Raw genomic sequence first — 13,551 nt, forward strand, 5'->3', positions numbered from 1 at the left:
TGATGAAATTCAGGTTGTTTCCAGTTTTATTGCTATTAAAACAAATCTATCATGGACATCCTTGTTTGTTTATCTTGGCTATTTCTGCAAATCTATCCGTAGGGCAAATACAGAGCTATGTAATTGTTAGGTCAAAGGGCACGTATATTTAAATTTTTGCTTTAAATATATTGCCAAATTGTTCTAGGAAAATTCGTACAAATTCATACTCCAACCATCAGTGTATTAAAGTGACTATTTCCCTAAGACCTCATCAACATTGGGTAATATCTATCTTTTAGTTTCTAAAAACTTAGTTTAAAAATGCACCTGCTTGTTCAGATACATATTTAATTAAGAATGAGGACTACAATCTTCACAGGATTTGGGGCCACTTGTCTTTCCTTTTCTGTGAATAGCCTGTTCATATCCTTTGCCCATTTTTTCATAGGATTGATCATCTTTTTTTATTGATTTATATAATTCTTCTGCAAATTAAGGAAATAGGGCTTTGTGTGGCTTGTGTGTGGAAAATGCCTTTTTTCAGTTTTTTGTTATTTTCACTTTGCTGATTGGCATTTTGCCCACAGAAGTTATGAGGCCCACTTCATCCATCTTCTCCTTCACAGCTACTGAATTCTGTGCTCTGATCACAAAGGCCATCCCTAGCCTCTGATTGTGAATAAATTCACCTACATTTTCCCAAATGATTAGCCAGTTGTTCTAATGCCATGTGTCAGAGTCCCCCCCTTTTTCATTCTCTTTTCAGTCCCTCAGAGGCCATGTGGCTCTACACAGTCACCAGAGTGGAGCCCACAGAAGTGCCATGTTGCTTTCAGCCAGGTCTGCCAGAGAAGACCAGAAAGGCCTGTCCCCTGGATCCCACAGAGGCCTCTGTCATTTGATAGAGGAGAGACAGGTCTGTCAGGGACAGAGAGGGCACCACAGCTCTGAGATGCGAGGGAACAATAGCCTCCCAGTCCTGAGAGAGAAGTGGAACACGCATCCAGTGTCTTCCTTCTGAAGAAACCCCAAGGGAGAGTGCGTTCTCTATACAGAAAGAAGAAACACAGCCACTCTTGTATTTCTGAGGACACACACGCTACACACCACACACACACACTCACCACACACACACACACACACACACACATCGGACACACTGACTCCTCCAGTAGGGGGCACCCTGTCCTAAGGAGCCCTCTCCATCACAGGAATTCCAAGAACAGTCAAGCCAGTATATCTCAAATACCCAGATTCCTTTCGAAGGAAATAAAAATATGGAGGACCCCCAAGAATATATCTCCAAGACCCCAAGTTGAGAAAAAAAGAAACCAAAGACTTGCTGTATAAAGATCTTCCAATTGCAAGTTAACACGTGTTTAAAACTGCTAAATAGATTTAAGTCAGCATTAAAATGAAAATCTGATTTTTAAAAAATTTCCCAGAATTAAAAGATCTGGAGGAACACAGCTGCAGAGCCCCGAGGTAGGGTAGGGAGTTGAGAAAATCTGATCTGAGGCATTATTCTGCAGCAGATCTACAAGTTAATATTCTTTCCACACACATGAGTAACATAAATCTTTCTCCTATTTTTCTTCGATTTCTGCCTCTCCTTGTATATCAGGCCCAGCCTCCAGACAACAAAAGATGATCTTCCTTCCTTTTGCCTTGTCCCTTAATCCCTGTGAGTTTTTCCAGTAAAAATACGTATGATTTTTATTGGGAAATTTTAAAACTCATTATTAGAAAATAGGCAATTTAGAAAATACAGAATTTTTGTTTAATGTAAAGCTACCTGCTCACCCCGAGAGGTAATAGCCCTTTAAGTCGTGGTGGGCTTCCTTCTTGCCTTTTTCTTTGCTTGAATGTTTTCCGGTAAATACCCAGCAAGGGCCAGTGCAGTCACACGACCCAGGCTGACCTGGCAGGGCCATCTCGCCTCCCAGAGGTTGGAGCTGTGAACAAGCTGGCCTGGGAGAGACCTTGTCCCAGTTTTCTGCAGTGTTCCCCCAGAAACACTGTCCATTCTCTTCTGGAAAAATCCCTAGGTTAGAAGCAGCTGGGGGCCCTTTGGCCACCCTCCCCTCCGTGAGAGTAGAATAGGAGAGAGGGATGCTCAGACACCCCCAGCCCATTTCTCTCCCCTCCGTACTTGGTGGGGGGCCCACCCCTGGGGTTCAGGATTGAGAAGCAGGGTCTTTGGCGGGACAGCTCCCTTTCCTGGCAGCAGCCCAGAGGGTGACTAGGGCTGGAAGGCACAGAGGACGAGCAGATCCTTCCTGGGCCTGTCCACACCAGGCTGTGTGACCTCGGACAAACAGCCCGCCTGTCCAGGACCCGCGCCAGGGCTGTGCTGGTGCTGGTGGTTCTCTGCTAGCTAGGAGCCCAGGACAGGGAGCGGCTTGAAGGGCTTCTCCACTATGCCCTCGCCTCTCCTCCCCGCAGAGCCGCACTCGCTGCCTCTGACGGCTCTCCCGCCCTCTCCCACTCCCTCCCCACTTTCCCTCACACAGGTCATCCTGTTTCACAGGACCTGGACTAGCACACGGACTGGGTAAAATACAAATAAGATACAAGACTCGGGTTTCCGTCTGTCGCTACCTCATCGGAGGTGGAGACTGAACAGATACTTAGGAAGTTTGCAGGACATGTTGGGGATGGTCTGTCTTAAAATACAGGCTAAGTGATCTACACAAAATTCATTTGCAGGTCCCACGGGTCCCTCAAGCTGCTGGCTGTCATCTCTCAGAGAAACGGAAACACAGTGAGTCCTGTGTCATGAAGGTTAAGAGAAGAGAGAGACTGGCCTCAGATGGGGGTCCCAGAGGCCGCCTGAGCTGCCTCTCCCCCAGCAACCCCAGGGCTCCTGGGCGAGCAGGGCACCCAGTGCTTCCCTCTGGCTGTCTCCCGAGGATTCCCAGGCGGGCCAGCCAGCACGTGCCCGTGTGGGCAGCAACAAAGGACACACACTGATGCAGTGACAGGGAGACTTGGGGGGTTGCTGTCATGGGGATAGTTTTATATATTTTTTAATGTTTCATAATGGTGTGTTTAATCAGAAAAAAACAATGGCGACATTTCCATTTTCTAAAAGTTGTTTGAGAATACAGGATGAAGGGTGGTCAGTGCAGCTGCTGCAGTCCAGGAGGACTCCGTGGAGACCGGAGGGCATTGCTGGGCCTCTGAGCCAGAAAGGATTCAGAAGGATGCTTACCTCACATGCTCCAGAGGGCTGGGGATGGGGAGTGGCACTCCTGACTGTGAGGACCCACACTGTGAGGAATCGCTGATGGCATCACTGGGAGTCCCACATGCCCACTGGCCCAGGCTGGATGGAGCAGGGCAGGGGCCAGTAGAGTAGGGTCAAGGCCATCCCAGTCCCTGAGGTTTTCCTTTGTTCAAGGGTAGCATTGGGCTAGGAGTGAGGGAGCCGGAGGGATGCAGATTGAGGAGGAGCCTGAGCCTCACGCACCCCCAGCCCAGGCTCCAGGCCAAGCCCATGGATCTGTGACCCAGGAATGGAGCCCTGGGTTCCTGTGGCTGCTTCCACTCCTCTCCCGAGGTCAGGCTGCCAGCGTCAGGACCGGGGGCCAGTAAGACAAGGGTGCTACAGGGCGGGCTGCAGGTGAGAGGAGGGAAAGATAGGCAGGAAGAGGCCACAGCACAGAGAGAGGGACAGAGACAGAGGGACACACAGAAAGACTCAGAAACACACAATGAGGGACACAGGGAGTCACACACACAGAGAAAGGTAGACTTAGACATGGAAAGAGGGACAGAATGAGAGAGAGACAGAGGTAAGAGCAGGACCTACATCCCATTCACCTCCTGGGAGCAGACAGGGGGGCAGGTACAGGTCAAGGAGTGGGCAGAGAGGACAGAGATGGAAAAAGGGGGTCTGAGCGTCAACGTCACGGGGAACAAACATCTGCCCCCCTTGCAGTCTGCTTGGGACCTGCTGGAGGCTGCAGGGACGGGCAGGTGTGGGTGCAGGTCCCGTCCTAGCTGGGAGATCCACCTCCACACCTGGGCGAGAGGAGCAGCAGGCTGGGGCGGCCTTTCCAAGGGCCAGATGGGAGGAGAGGTTCCCACGGAGCTGAGGTCACCAGGGGCATCTTGGTGAAAGAGCTGCATCTGAGTTGCCTCTTGAAGAGCAGGTGGGAGGAAGCGGCACGGGTTCTCCAGTGGGGAGGATGCTTCAGCAGAGGCATGGAGGTGGGAGGACATGTCTGGGTATGGTTAGGAGGGCCTTGAATGCCAGGCTAAGGAAGCTGAGGGGCCCCTGGTCACACTTGAGCACAAGAGTGATGTAGTGGGAGCTGCGCTTTAGGGAGACCTGGGCCAGTCGGTGGCCAGAGCTGAAGGGCAGCAGAATAAAGTCGAGGAGAGGGTTGCAGGCACCCACTGAGCACCCCCTGTGCCCTCTCCCGACAACCCCTGTCAGACACTACATTCAAGCAAACCCACCCAAACTGCCTACCCACACCTGGCTGCTTCTCACCTCCATGCCCTTGCCCAGACGGTACTCTCTGTCTGGAAGCCCTTCCATTCCACGACCCTGGCAAACACTGAAACATGGTTTAAACTCTCCTCAAGAGACTTCTCTTCCGGGAAGCCTTCGGGCAGGGTAAGGCGCCCCTGGTGGTTCATCCCAGCTTGAAAGCCAGCGTGAAATCTCCCTGGGCTCAACTGAGTCAAGTCATGTTTTTGGGGGGTTTTTTTTGCCGTACGCGGGCCTCTCACTGCTGTGGTCTCTCCCGTTGCGGATCACAGGCTCCAGACGCGCAGGCTCAACGGCCATGGCTCACAGGCCCAGCCGCTCCGCGGCATGTGGGATCTTCCCGGACCGGGGCACAAACCCGTGTCCCCTGCATCGGCAGGCGGACTCTCAACCACTCAATCACTGCACCACCAGGGAAGCTCCAAGTCATGTTTTTAACCAAAACAAGAAAATGTAATTGGCTCCATCAGCGCCGTGGCCTTACCACACCCAGAATTTGCCTGTCCCCCCACGGGAAGCCCCAGCAGCTGTCAGGCATCAGTATCCAAATCCTGAAGAGGGGAGGGATGGGGGAACAGGGTGGGGACCATCTGCCTAGAGGTGCTTTGGGCTGGCTGGTCACAGAGCAGTGACTCATCTCCCCAGAGAGGAGGGGAGTAGCAGTGGGGGGCAGTCGGGCTGGCCAGGGGGCCTTGGTGGAGAGAGCCTGCTCTGCCCTACACTCCTTGGCTAGACCCCACCTCCTCCTTGTCCCCTCAGGCCCTTGGAAGACAAGGAAGAACCTCCGGCAGCCCCGGGCTCGCCCCCAGCAGGGGCTGGCATTGACCAGGAAGGCAGCTGAAACGTCCCCACCCGCCACCCGCAGCTGCCCTCTACCCAGGCCCGGCCATGGATAAATTCCACGCGCTCTTCCAGCACTTCCAGTCCAGCTCCGAGGCGGTGATGAACGGCATCTGCCTGCTGCTGGCCGTGGTCACAGTCAAGCTGTACTCCTCCTTCGACTTCAACTGCCCCTGCCTGGCGTGCTACAATGCCCTCTATGGCCTGAACCTGCTGCTCAAGCCCCCAGCCGCCCTTTTCCTCTGCAGCCTCCTGGCCAACCGGCAGTCCTTAGTGATGCTGGAGGAGTGGCGCCGGCCTGCGGGGTACCAAAGAAAGGACCCAGGCATCAGCAGGTACGGTCCCACACCACCCAGGTCCCCGTGGGCATTGTCAGGGGCTCTCCCAACCACACAGGCACTGCCAGGTGCCAAAATCCCAGTGACCCCATGGGTATTGTCAGAACTCCCCCACCCACCCCCATAGGCACCCTCATTTCCCCTAGGAAATGATACCAAGGCATCATCAGTTCACAGAGACCTATCTACCAGTTTCCACTCTGGAAACAGATATTTCTGATCCTGTCATCTGTCACCTTTCCATGCCCAGTGCTGGAGACTCACTAATGATACAGGATTCCCAAGAATTATCCAGGTCACATCTGTCAGGCTGGCCATGGATTATAACTCCCCACATGCATGAAGGACCATCCCATGACGTGCATAGCCGTGTTGCCATACGAGAGGCATCATTGGCTTGAAGGCTGCATCCCCTCTCCTGCAAGCTCCCCAGGGGACACTGTATCACAGTGTCCTCAGAGCCTCACGCCTGGTTGGTGCCCTGATCAGCTGATTGAGTTTAGGGATTCATAATGCTCCCTGGCCCACAGGGAGCCAAGCTCTGTGCCAAGTGCTGTGTGTGCACTGCCTATGAATTCTCCCCTCGGCCCTGGGTTGGCTCCCGTCTTGGACCCATTTTTAAGGATGGGGGACCTGAGGCACAGAGAGGGTGATTCACTAGGCTGAGTTCCCACAGCGAAGAAGAGGCTCAGATTCAAACACAGCCCAAGCCAGAACTGCTGCCCTGACTGTTTTAGACACAATAAGTGCTCTAGATCCATGGGCAGTGGCAGGAGGGGCTTGGTGGGCTTTAGCTCACTCACGATCTCCTCCTCTCCCCTATTCTCTGATATGGACAACGGAGGTGTTCTCAAGGGTATGTAATGTAACTTCATGACAAGTCCTGGGTTCCACCTTCTAACCACATTGCCCCCATAGAAAATGTTGGATCCGCCCCTGCCTACAACATATTTATAATTCGTTGGCCATGCACACACACACCCAGCCAGCACACACCATCTTACGTTTTGTATACAACCCAAGTTAAAAACATCTGCATTCTGTGCACAAGAGGCCTCTGTTTCACGTTCCCCAGGGGTTCCATGCTCCCTGTGATTCAGCCACGCAGGGAGGGTCACATTCACTAAGTGTGTCTTTTACCTTTTCCTCTGGGGTCTAGTGGGTACAGCTCCACTGAGCTCCTGTCCTGTGACCAACACCCAACCCAGACCACTAGACGGGCAGAGCGGGTCAAGAGTGGCACCTGGGGACAGTCAGAGGGCGGGCTCCCGGACACTGCAGGGAGGTGTTTAAGGTGCTGTCTCTGGGAGGGTTATTCCACGGGACCCTCTTAGTTTAGGGTCCCCCCAAAAGCAGCCTCTGGGAAGAATGTGATAATATGTAGGCAACTCGGGCTCAGTCCTTCTGGGGACCCTCTAAGAAAGTGGGTAGAACACACCTCAGAATTGTCCCACCGAGGGTCCTGGAAGCTGGGGTTCTTATCCACCAGGCCCTGCCCTCTTGGATTGAAGGTTGATTTGGGGATATGAACCCTCCAGCGCTTCCAGCCTGCGCCTCTGGGAGCAGAAACTCCTCCAAAGTCCCAGGCAGAGCCATGCAGGTGGTTGAGGTCAGAAGCTCTCAGGCCCTCCATATGAATAGGAGCTACTCACCAAAGCTCTAGATGCTTCTGGCTGGGACGGGGCACCAACGGAGTCTGCTACAAAGCTAGAGCAGGAAGAATACCAGCTCCCCCGTGTTCCAGCCCTGAGACTCCCGGGACCCTCAGCCCTGCTTCTTCCCTATCCTCTGCTGCTCGGACCTGTAGCCCTTCCTTTGGTGTAATCACACCTGGGATATCCCCCCTCCTGGGAAGTCCGTCCATGCATCTCCCCTGTGGCCTTCCTGCTGCAGCTGAATTCTGGCTGCCCTTTGTGCCCCCTTCCTTCCTCTGCTCTCAGGTATATGTTCTCCTCTGTGTTACAGAGAGCACTGGCCACCTCCCTTGTCTGGATCCTGCTGGCTCTCCTCGATGGGAAGTGCTTTGTATGTGCCTTCAGCAGCTCCGTGGACCCCGACAAGTTTCTAGACTTTGCCAACATGACTCCCAGCCAGGTGCAGCTCTTTCTGGCCAAGGTGCCCTGCAAGGAAGATGAGCTGGTCAGGGACAGCCCCGCTCAGAAGGCAGTGTCTCGCTACCTGCGGTGCCTGTCACAGGTAATTCGGGTGGTCCTCTCCCAGCCCTGGGAAATGTCCTGCATTGGTTCCGAGGGGCCTGGAGTGAGAAGGTACAAATGGTTTTCTGAGGCACCTCCCAATGCCGCAAGCACAACCATGGAGCATGTGGTCCCTGGAGGGATCAGGAGTGTGACTCACACACAGGACAGTGTTGGGCCTTAGGAAGTGGGGACTCTGCCATCAATGCTGACTCACCCCAGGGTGGATGCCAGGTGCTCATACGCTCCAGGAGTCCACTAGGCTCATCCCCAAGTTGGATGGCAGGAAAACACTGGAGATAGACTGCTCTACCCTGCCACCACCCCATACACACATTCTGCCCACGCCTCAGAAATATGATACTAATTACCATTTATTAAGCACATATGTGTCAGGCACTGTGTTAAGCATTTCATATGCATTACTTCATTTAGTTCTCAAAACAGTCCTATGAGGTGGATGCAATCATGATCATCCCATTTTGCAGATGAGGAAACTGAGGCTCTGAGAGTTTAGTTCACAAGGCCAAAGTCACAGTTTGTGAGAGGCTGGGCAGAGATTTGAAGTGCCATTCCTCCAAACCCTCTCATCCACCTCCCTACAATGCAGGCTCCCCAGATGTCCGGCTCCCCACAAGGCACAGAATCCATTATCCTGGGGACAAACCCCAGCCCCATCCATCCCCAGCCCAGGCTCCAGATTCCACCTCCACCACTCCCAGAGCCCAGCCTGGGCTGTGTCCCCCAAAACGTGTTTACATGAACCCACCACATGCAGAGCATCACTGGAGCTACAACCCAGCACTTTGGGGTGCCAGGACAGGCTTGTGGCAGATGCAGGCCCGTGGAGTGGCAGAGAGAGGACCAGTGCTCAGGATACACTTGGTTCTGCTTCAGACTGTGACCTCGGCCATGTCCCTCCCCCTCTGGGCCTCAGTTTCTCCTGCAAAGTAAATGGAGGTCTGGTCTCCTCACCTTGATGTCTCCTATAGATGTAAACACTGTAGGCTCTCACTAGTTCCCTGGAAAGAGTGTAGAATTCTCAGTCAGACCAGGGTTCAAGTCCTGACTCAGCTGTAAATGATCAGTCACACTAAATGCTCCTCCAGGTTAAATACTTACACGAGTATTTTTAATTTGGAGTGGGGGGAGGGAGGACCTTGTAAGAGGCCAAATGAGAGAGCTTTGTCAATCACATCTGCAAATGATAAGGATTCAAATATGTCTTTGTTGTTTAGAGGAGTGATACCTCTGCTCCAGGTCCACACGGTTGCTCGGGTCTTAAGCGATGTCTCAATACCTTTGGCTGGGCAGAGGGGAGGGCGAGGGGCTGGCCAGGTGGGGTCTCCAGCCTCAGAGAACTGCTTCCAGCTTCTCCTCATGCTTGGCCTGGAACAGTATTCCCTGTTCACATCCTGTAAACTCTTGTCACCCTTCAGGTCTCAGCCTCAACCGCACTGTCATCTGAGCCCTCAAGTTCAGGTTGGGTATCCCCCCTCTGATTTCCCACAACCCCCGATACATCCTTCAACATGGCGCTTAGCCATTCATCACCTATTTCATTGTATCTTTCACTAAAGTGTGAGCTCTAGGAGAGCAAAGACTGAGTCCTCAGTGTCTTCCCCAAAATATAGAATGGATGGATGCATAGATGGGATGGATACACATATATAAGCACGGATGAAGAACCGAATAAAAAGATGAAAGGATGATGGATGGATGGACGGATGAATGGATGGGAGTGAAAAGGAGGCAAAACTTGACCTCCACCCACCTTAGGTTTTCAGCTGAGACTAACAAAAAGACAGATTAACAGGAGGAAAACAAACAGTTTATTATTGTGTGCACTGATCATCACGCAGGAGAAACCTAAAACAAAGAGTAACAAAAAAAACAGGAGAAAGAGTAACTCAAAGCGGTGGCTTAGAAGTGTGCTTATATAGCATCTTCAACCATGAGCAATACCATTGTAGAGAAATGTCAGCACAAGGGAAAGCAGTTTTATGCTTCCAAGGGTGGAAACTGTGGGAAGGTAAATAAATACATGGGAGGAAACGAATGGAATAAGGTTTGTTTGCAGATTCCTCTGCTGCTGTCTCTGGGCTGATGAGAGTCTGTCTCCAGCAAAAGGGGGATTTATATCCTGCCTTCAGGCAGAAGGGGAGGTTGCTCCTTCTTAATTGTCTTCAGCTCAAAATAATTTTTATGTCAAAGAGGCATATTTTGGGGTGACATATTCTGTTTCCCTTCAGGAGGAAAGTTGGGGGGATGAATGGCAGGTGGATGGATGGTTGGATAGATAAAAGGAAGGAAGGATGCGAGTATGGGAACATGAATGGATGGGAGGCTAGGTGGCTGGATAGGAAGGAGGATGATGGACAGATGGAAGCATGGTTGAGAGGATGGCTGGATAGAAAGACGATAGATATACAGTCAGATAAGAGGATGGATGCCTCCTAGATGGGTGGAGAGATCGCTGGATAGAAAATGGATGCAAGGATGAAAGAATAAATGGGAGGAAGGACAGATGGAGGTGGTTGGTAGGATGGATGACTAAGTGGGAAGATGGATAAATTTGGAAAAGGATGCAAGGGATAAACAAAGGGAGAGACTTTGGAACCCCCTTGCCACATTGTACAATATCTGTGTCCCGCCACACTCAACCTCACGCTCCCCACCCTCCAGGCCATCGGCTGGGGTATCACCCTGCTGCTGGCCGTCGTGGCCTTCCTGGCCCACTGTTTGAGGCCCTGCTTTGACCAGACAGTCCTCCTGCAGCGCAGATACTGGAGCAACTACGTGGACCTGGAGCAGAAGCCCTTCGACGAGCCATGCTGTGAGCACGCGCGGGACTTTGCGCACCGCTGCATGCTGCACTTCTTTGCCAGTATGCAGAGCGAGATGCGGGCACGGGGGCTGCGCCGGGACTCCGCGGGCAGGGGTCCGGAGACCCCTGAGATGCCCGAGTCCCGCGAGGGCCTGGACGGTGGAAGCGGGAAAGCCCACCTGCGCGCAGTCTTCAGTCAGGAGCAGGTGGACCGCCTCCTGGGCACCTGGTACTCCAGCAAACCACCACTTGACCTCATGGCATCTCCTGGGCTCTGGGGGAGGGGGGTGGCGCCAGGAACCAGGCCATCCCAGCACACCGACGTGTAAGGACCCTGGCCGTGTCCCCACGTAAAATGCCCGCTCTGACAAGGGTCTGAGGGCTCTCCAGGCTATGGGGAGCCCAAGGCAGGGCAACTGAACCCCTGTTGGCCTCCTTCCCCAAAATAGCCCAATCTCTGGCCGAGTTTCTGGGTGTGGCCCCCTGTGTGCTCTACAGCTGTGCTTCCCAAGCTTCAGTGTGCTCACTGTTCACCTGGGCTCTTGTTAAATGCAGATTCTGAGTCAGTCCATCCAGGACTGGGGCTAAGACTGCATTTTTAACAAGCTCCCAGGTGATACTGATGCTTCTGGTCAGTGAACCAAATTTTGAGTAGCAAGAGTCTAAATAGATCTGCCATGGGTTCTGGGTCCTAGATGTCCAGATTCTACATTTAAAATAATAATAATGACAATAGCACATGCTTGTATGGTGCTTATTATGTGCCAGTCATTAGTCTAAATTCTTTCCATATATAATTCATTTAATCTTTATGATAATCTAATGAAGTAGGATGATTATTAGTCCCATTTTTTCGAGGAGAAAACTGAGGCATAAAAGGTTAAGCTGGGGCTTCCCTGGTGGTGCAGTGGTTGAGAGTCCACCTGCCGATGCAGGGGACACGGGTTTGTGCCCCGGTCCGGGAAGATCCCACATGCCGCGGAGAGGCTGGGCCCGTGAGCCGTGGCTGCTGAGCCTGCGCATCCGGAGCCTGTGCTCCGCAACGGGAGAGGCCCCAACAGTGAGAGGCTCGCGTACCGCAAAAAAAAAAAAAAAAAAAAAAGGTTAATCTGCCTGAGGTAACCAACCCATGTACGAGCTAGAACTTTATCCCAGGACGTCGGCTCTAGAGTCGGCTCTGAGCTACTGCATTAGCCTCCCCTCTGGACGGTTGGTGTGTGTGCTTGTTTTCAGTGCTCTGGTTGGGTTTCCTGTAGCCTCCAGCACGGTTCTCTGAGCAAGCTCAGCAAGCCCCACTTGTCGAGTTCCTCTTAGAAGTACTAATTAGTGCCTCTTGCTGACTACTGCAGATGAATAGCTTTATATCTTCCTGGCAAGGGGATTTTTCTGTTTTTGAATGTCAAGGGGGCTGACCTTCCAGCTCCCATCTTCCCAAGTCCCAGCAATTCTACTCCTAGCCCACCAAGGCTGAGCAGCCCTTCAAGATGCAGTTGCATTGTCAGCCCAGCCTTCTGCTCACCTCCAGCTAGCAGATGCTTCCTCCCTCACCCCTCTACTCGCCACCCTCCCCACCACCTGCAGCCTGACCCCTGAGCTTAGCCTCTCTTTCTAAGGCTACCTCATTCACCAGGCATTCCAGGGCTATCTACCCACTGCTCTCAGCAAGAAGCTGGCATCCTGGTAAGGATTTCCCCAGGGATACAGTGTATGGACCAGATCTGCAAATGAGGGTGCAAATTAGGTGTCTAGGCAGCCCTAGACATCTCCACACTGAACAGGAACCCCACGCGGCTCTGCAGATTCCAGTGTTTAAGAACCTCTGGGCCAAGTGTGGGTGTGGGGTCTGACTCAGGGATGAAGACCCTTGAAACACCAGGGTTAAATCTTGCTGAAAGAACTGCCACTCAAGCTCTAGCAGCCCAAACCGGAAGGGTTGGGGGAGATCTAGCCTGTGAGCTCCTCTGGGTCTCTGCCCCTCTCTGATGACTCACTCACCACACACACACTCACACACACACACACATCCTGTTATTGCCGCCATCAGCAGAGTAGTGCTTGGTGGCCACAGACATGCACAGACTTGGGTTCACCCCATGCTTTTCTGGTCCTCAGGGCATGGGGGCAGCACAGGGGCCCCTGGATGCCCTCCTGGAGCCCAGCCCCCTCCATATCAGGCAATCTCTGTTCTCCTGGGTGCTTGCCAAGGGACCTTGTAGGATGGACAATCCCTGCAGCTCAGCATTTCCCCTCACACCCTGCTGTGGTCAGGCCATGCAAATGTCTGAAATAGTACTGGGGTGGGGAAAGATTTAGGCAAAGTGTTAGCAGAGATTGGGGGAAGGGGGGGAAGGGAGGAGGGAGACCTTGGACATGGTCCAGTCAGCAGGGGTGAACTCCAGCCCAGGGAAAGGAGGCTCAGGGCCCCTACCTTGGGCTGCAAGGAAGCAACATCTGGACCAGTAAAAAGCCACTGACTGCAATCTATACTCTTGCCTTCTTATACTGAGCACTTATAGGTGCCTACTGCATAGAAAGCACTATGCCAGGGAGTAGGGAAGAGAGGATACACAGATAATGTGCCCCACCGTCAAGGAGCTCACTGTCTACTAGAGGGACACAGATGGGTATAGACATCATTATAGGGACTTCCTTGGTGGCACCGTGGTCAAGAATCTGCCTGCCAGTGCAGGGGACATGGGTTCGAGCCCTGGTCCAGGAAGATCCCACATGCCGCAGAGCAACTAAGCCCATGAGCCACAACTACTGAGCCCGCATGCCGCAGCTACTGACACCTGTGTGCCTAGAGCCCATGCTCTGCAACAAGAGAAGCCACCGCAGTGAGAAACCCCCACGCACCACAACGAAGAG

The 13,551-nt window shown here is 52.8% G+C and overlaps 1 protein-coding gene across 1 annotated transcript; it reads left to right on the forward strand.

The window, feature by feature from the left end:
- Window positions 1-5,371: 5,371 nt before the first annotated feature.
- Window positions 5,372-11,012, forward strand: CALHM3 (calcium homeostasis modulator 3; the record flags this gene model as incomplete). The annotated part of the gene is made up of 3 exons (XM_081243156.1): window positions 5,372-5,658; window positions 7,602-7,857; window positions 10,542-11,012. 3 exons carry the CDS (start codon window positions 5,372-5,374, stop codon window positions 11,010-11,012), a joined length of 1,014 nt encoding a protein of 337 aa, XP_081099282.1.
- Between the last annotated feature and the right edge of the window lie 2,539 nt (window positions 11,013-13,551).

Source organism: Mesoplodon bidens (genome assembly GCF_964165515.1).
Source record: "Mesoplodon bidens genome assembly, chromosome: 1".
Taxonomy (NCBI): domain Eukaryota; kingdom Metazoa; phylum Chordata; class Mammalia; order Artiodactyla; family Ziphiidae; genus Mesoplodon; species Mesoplodon bidens.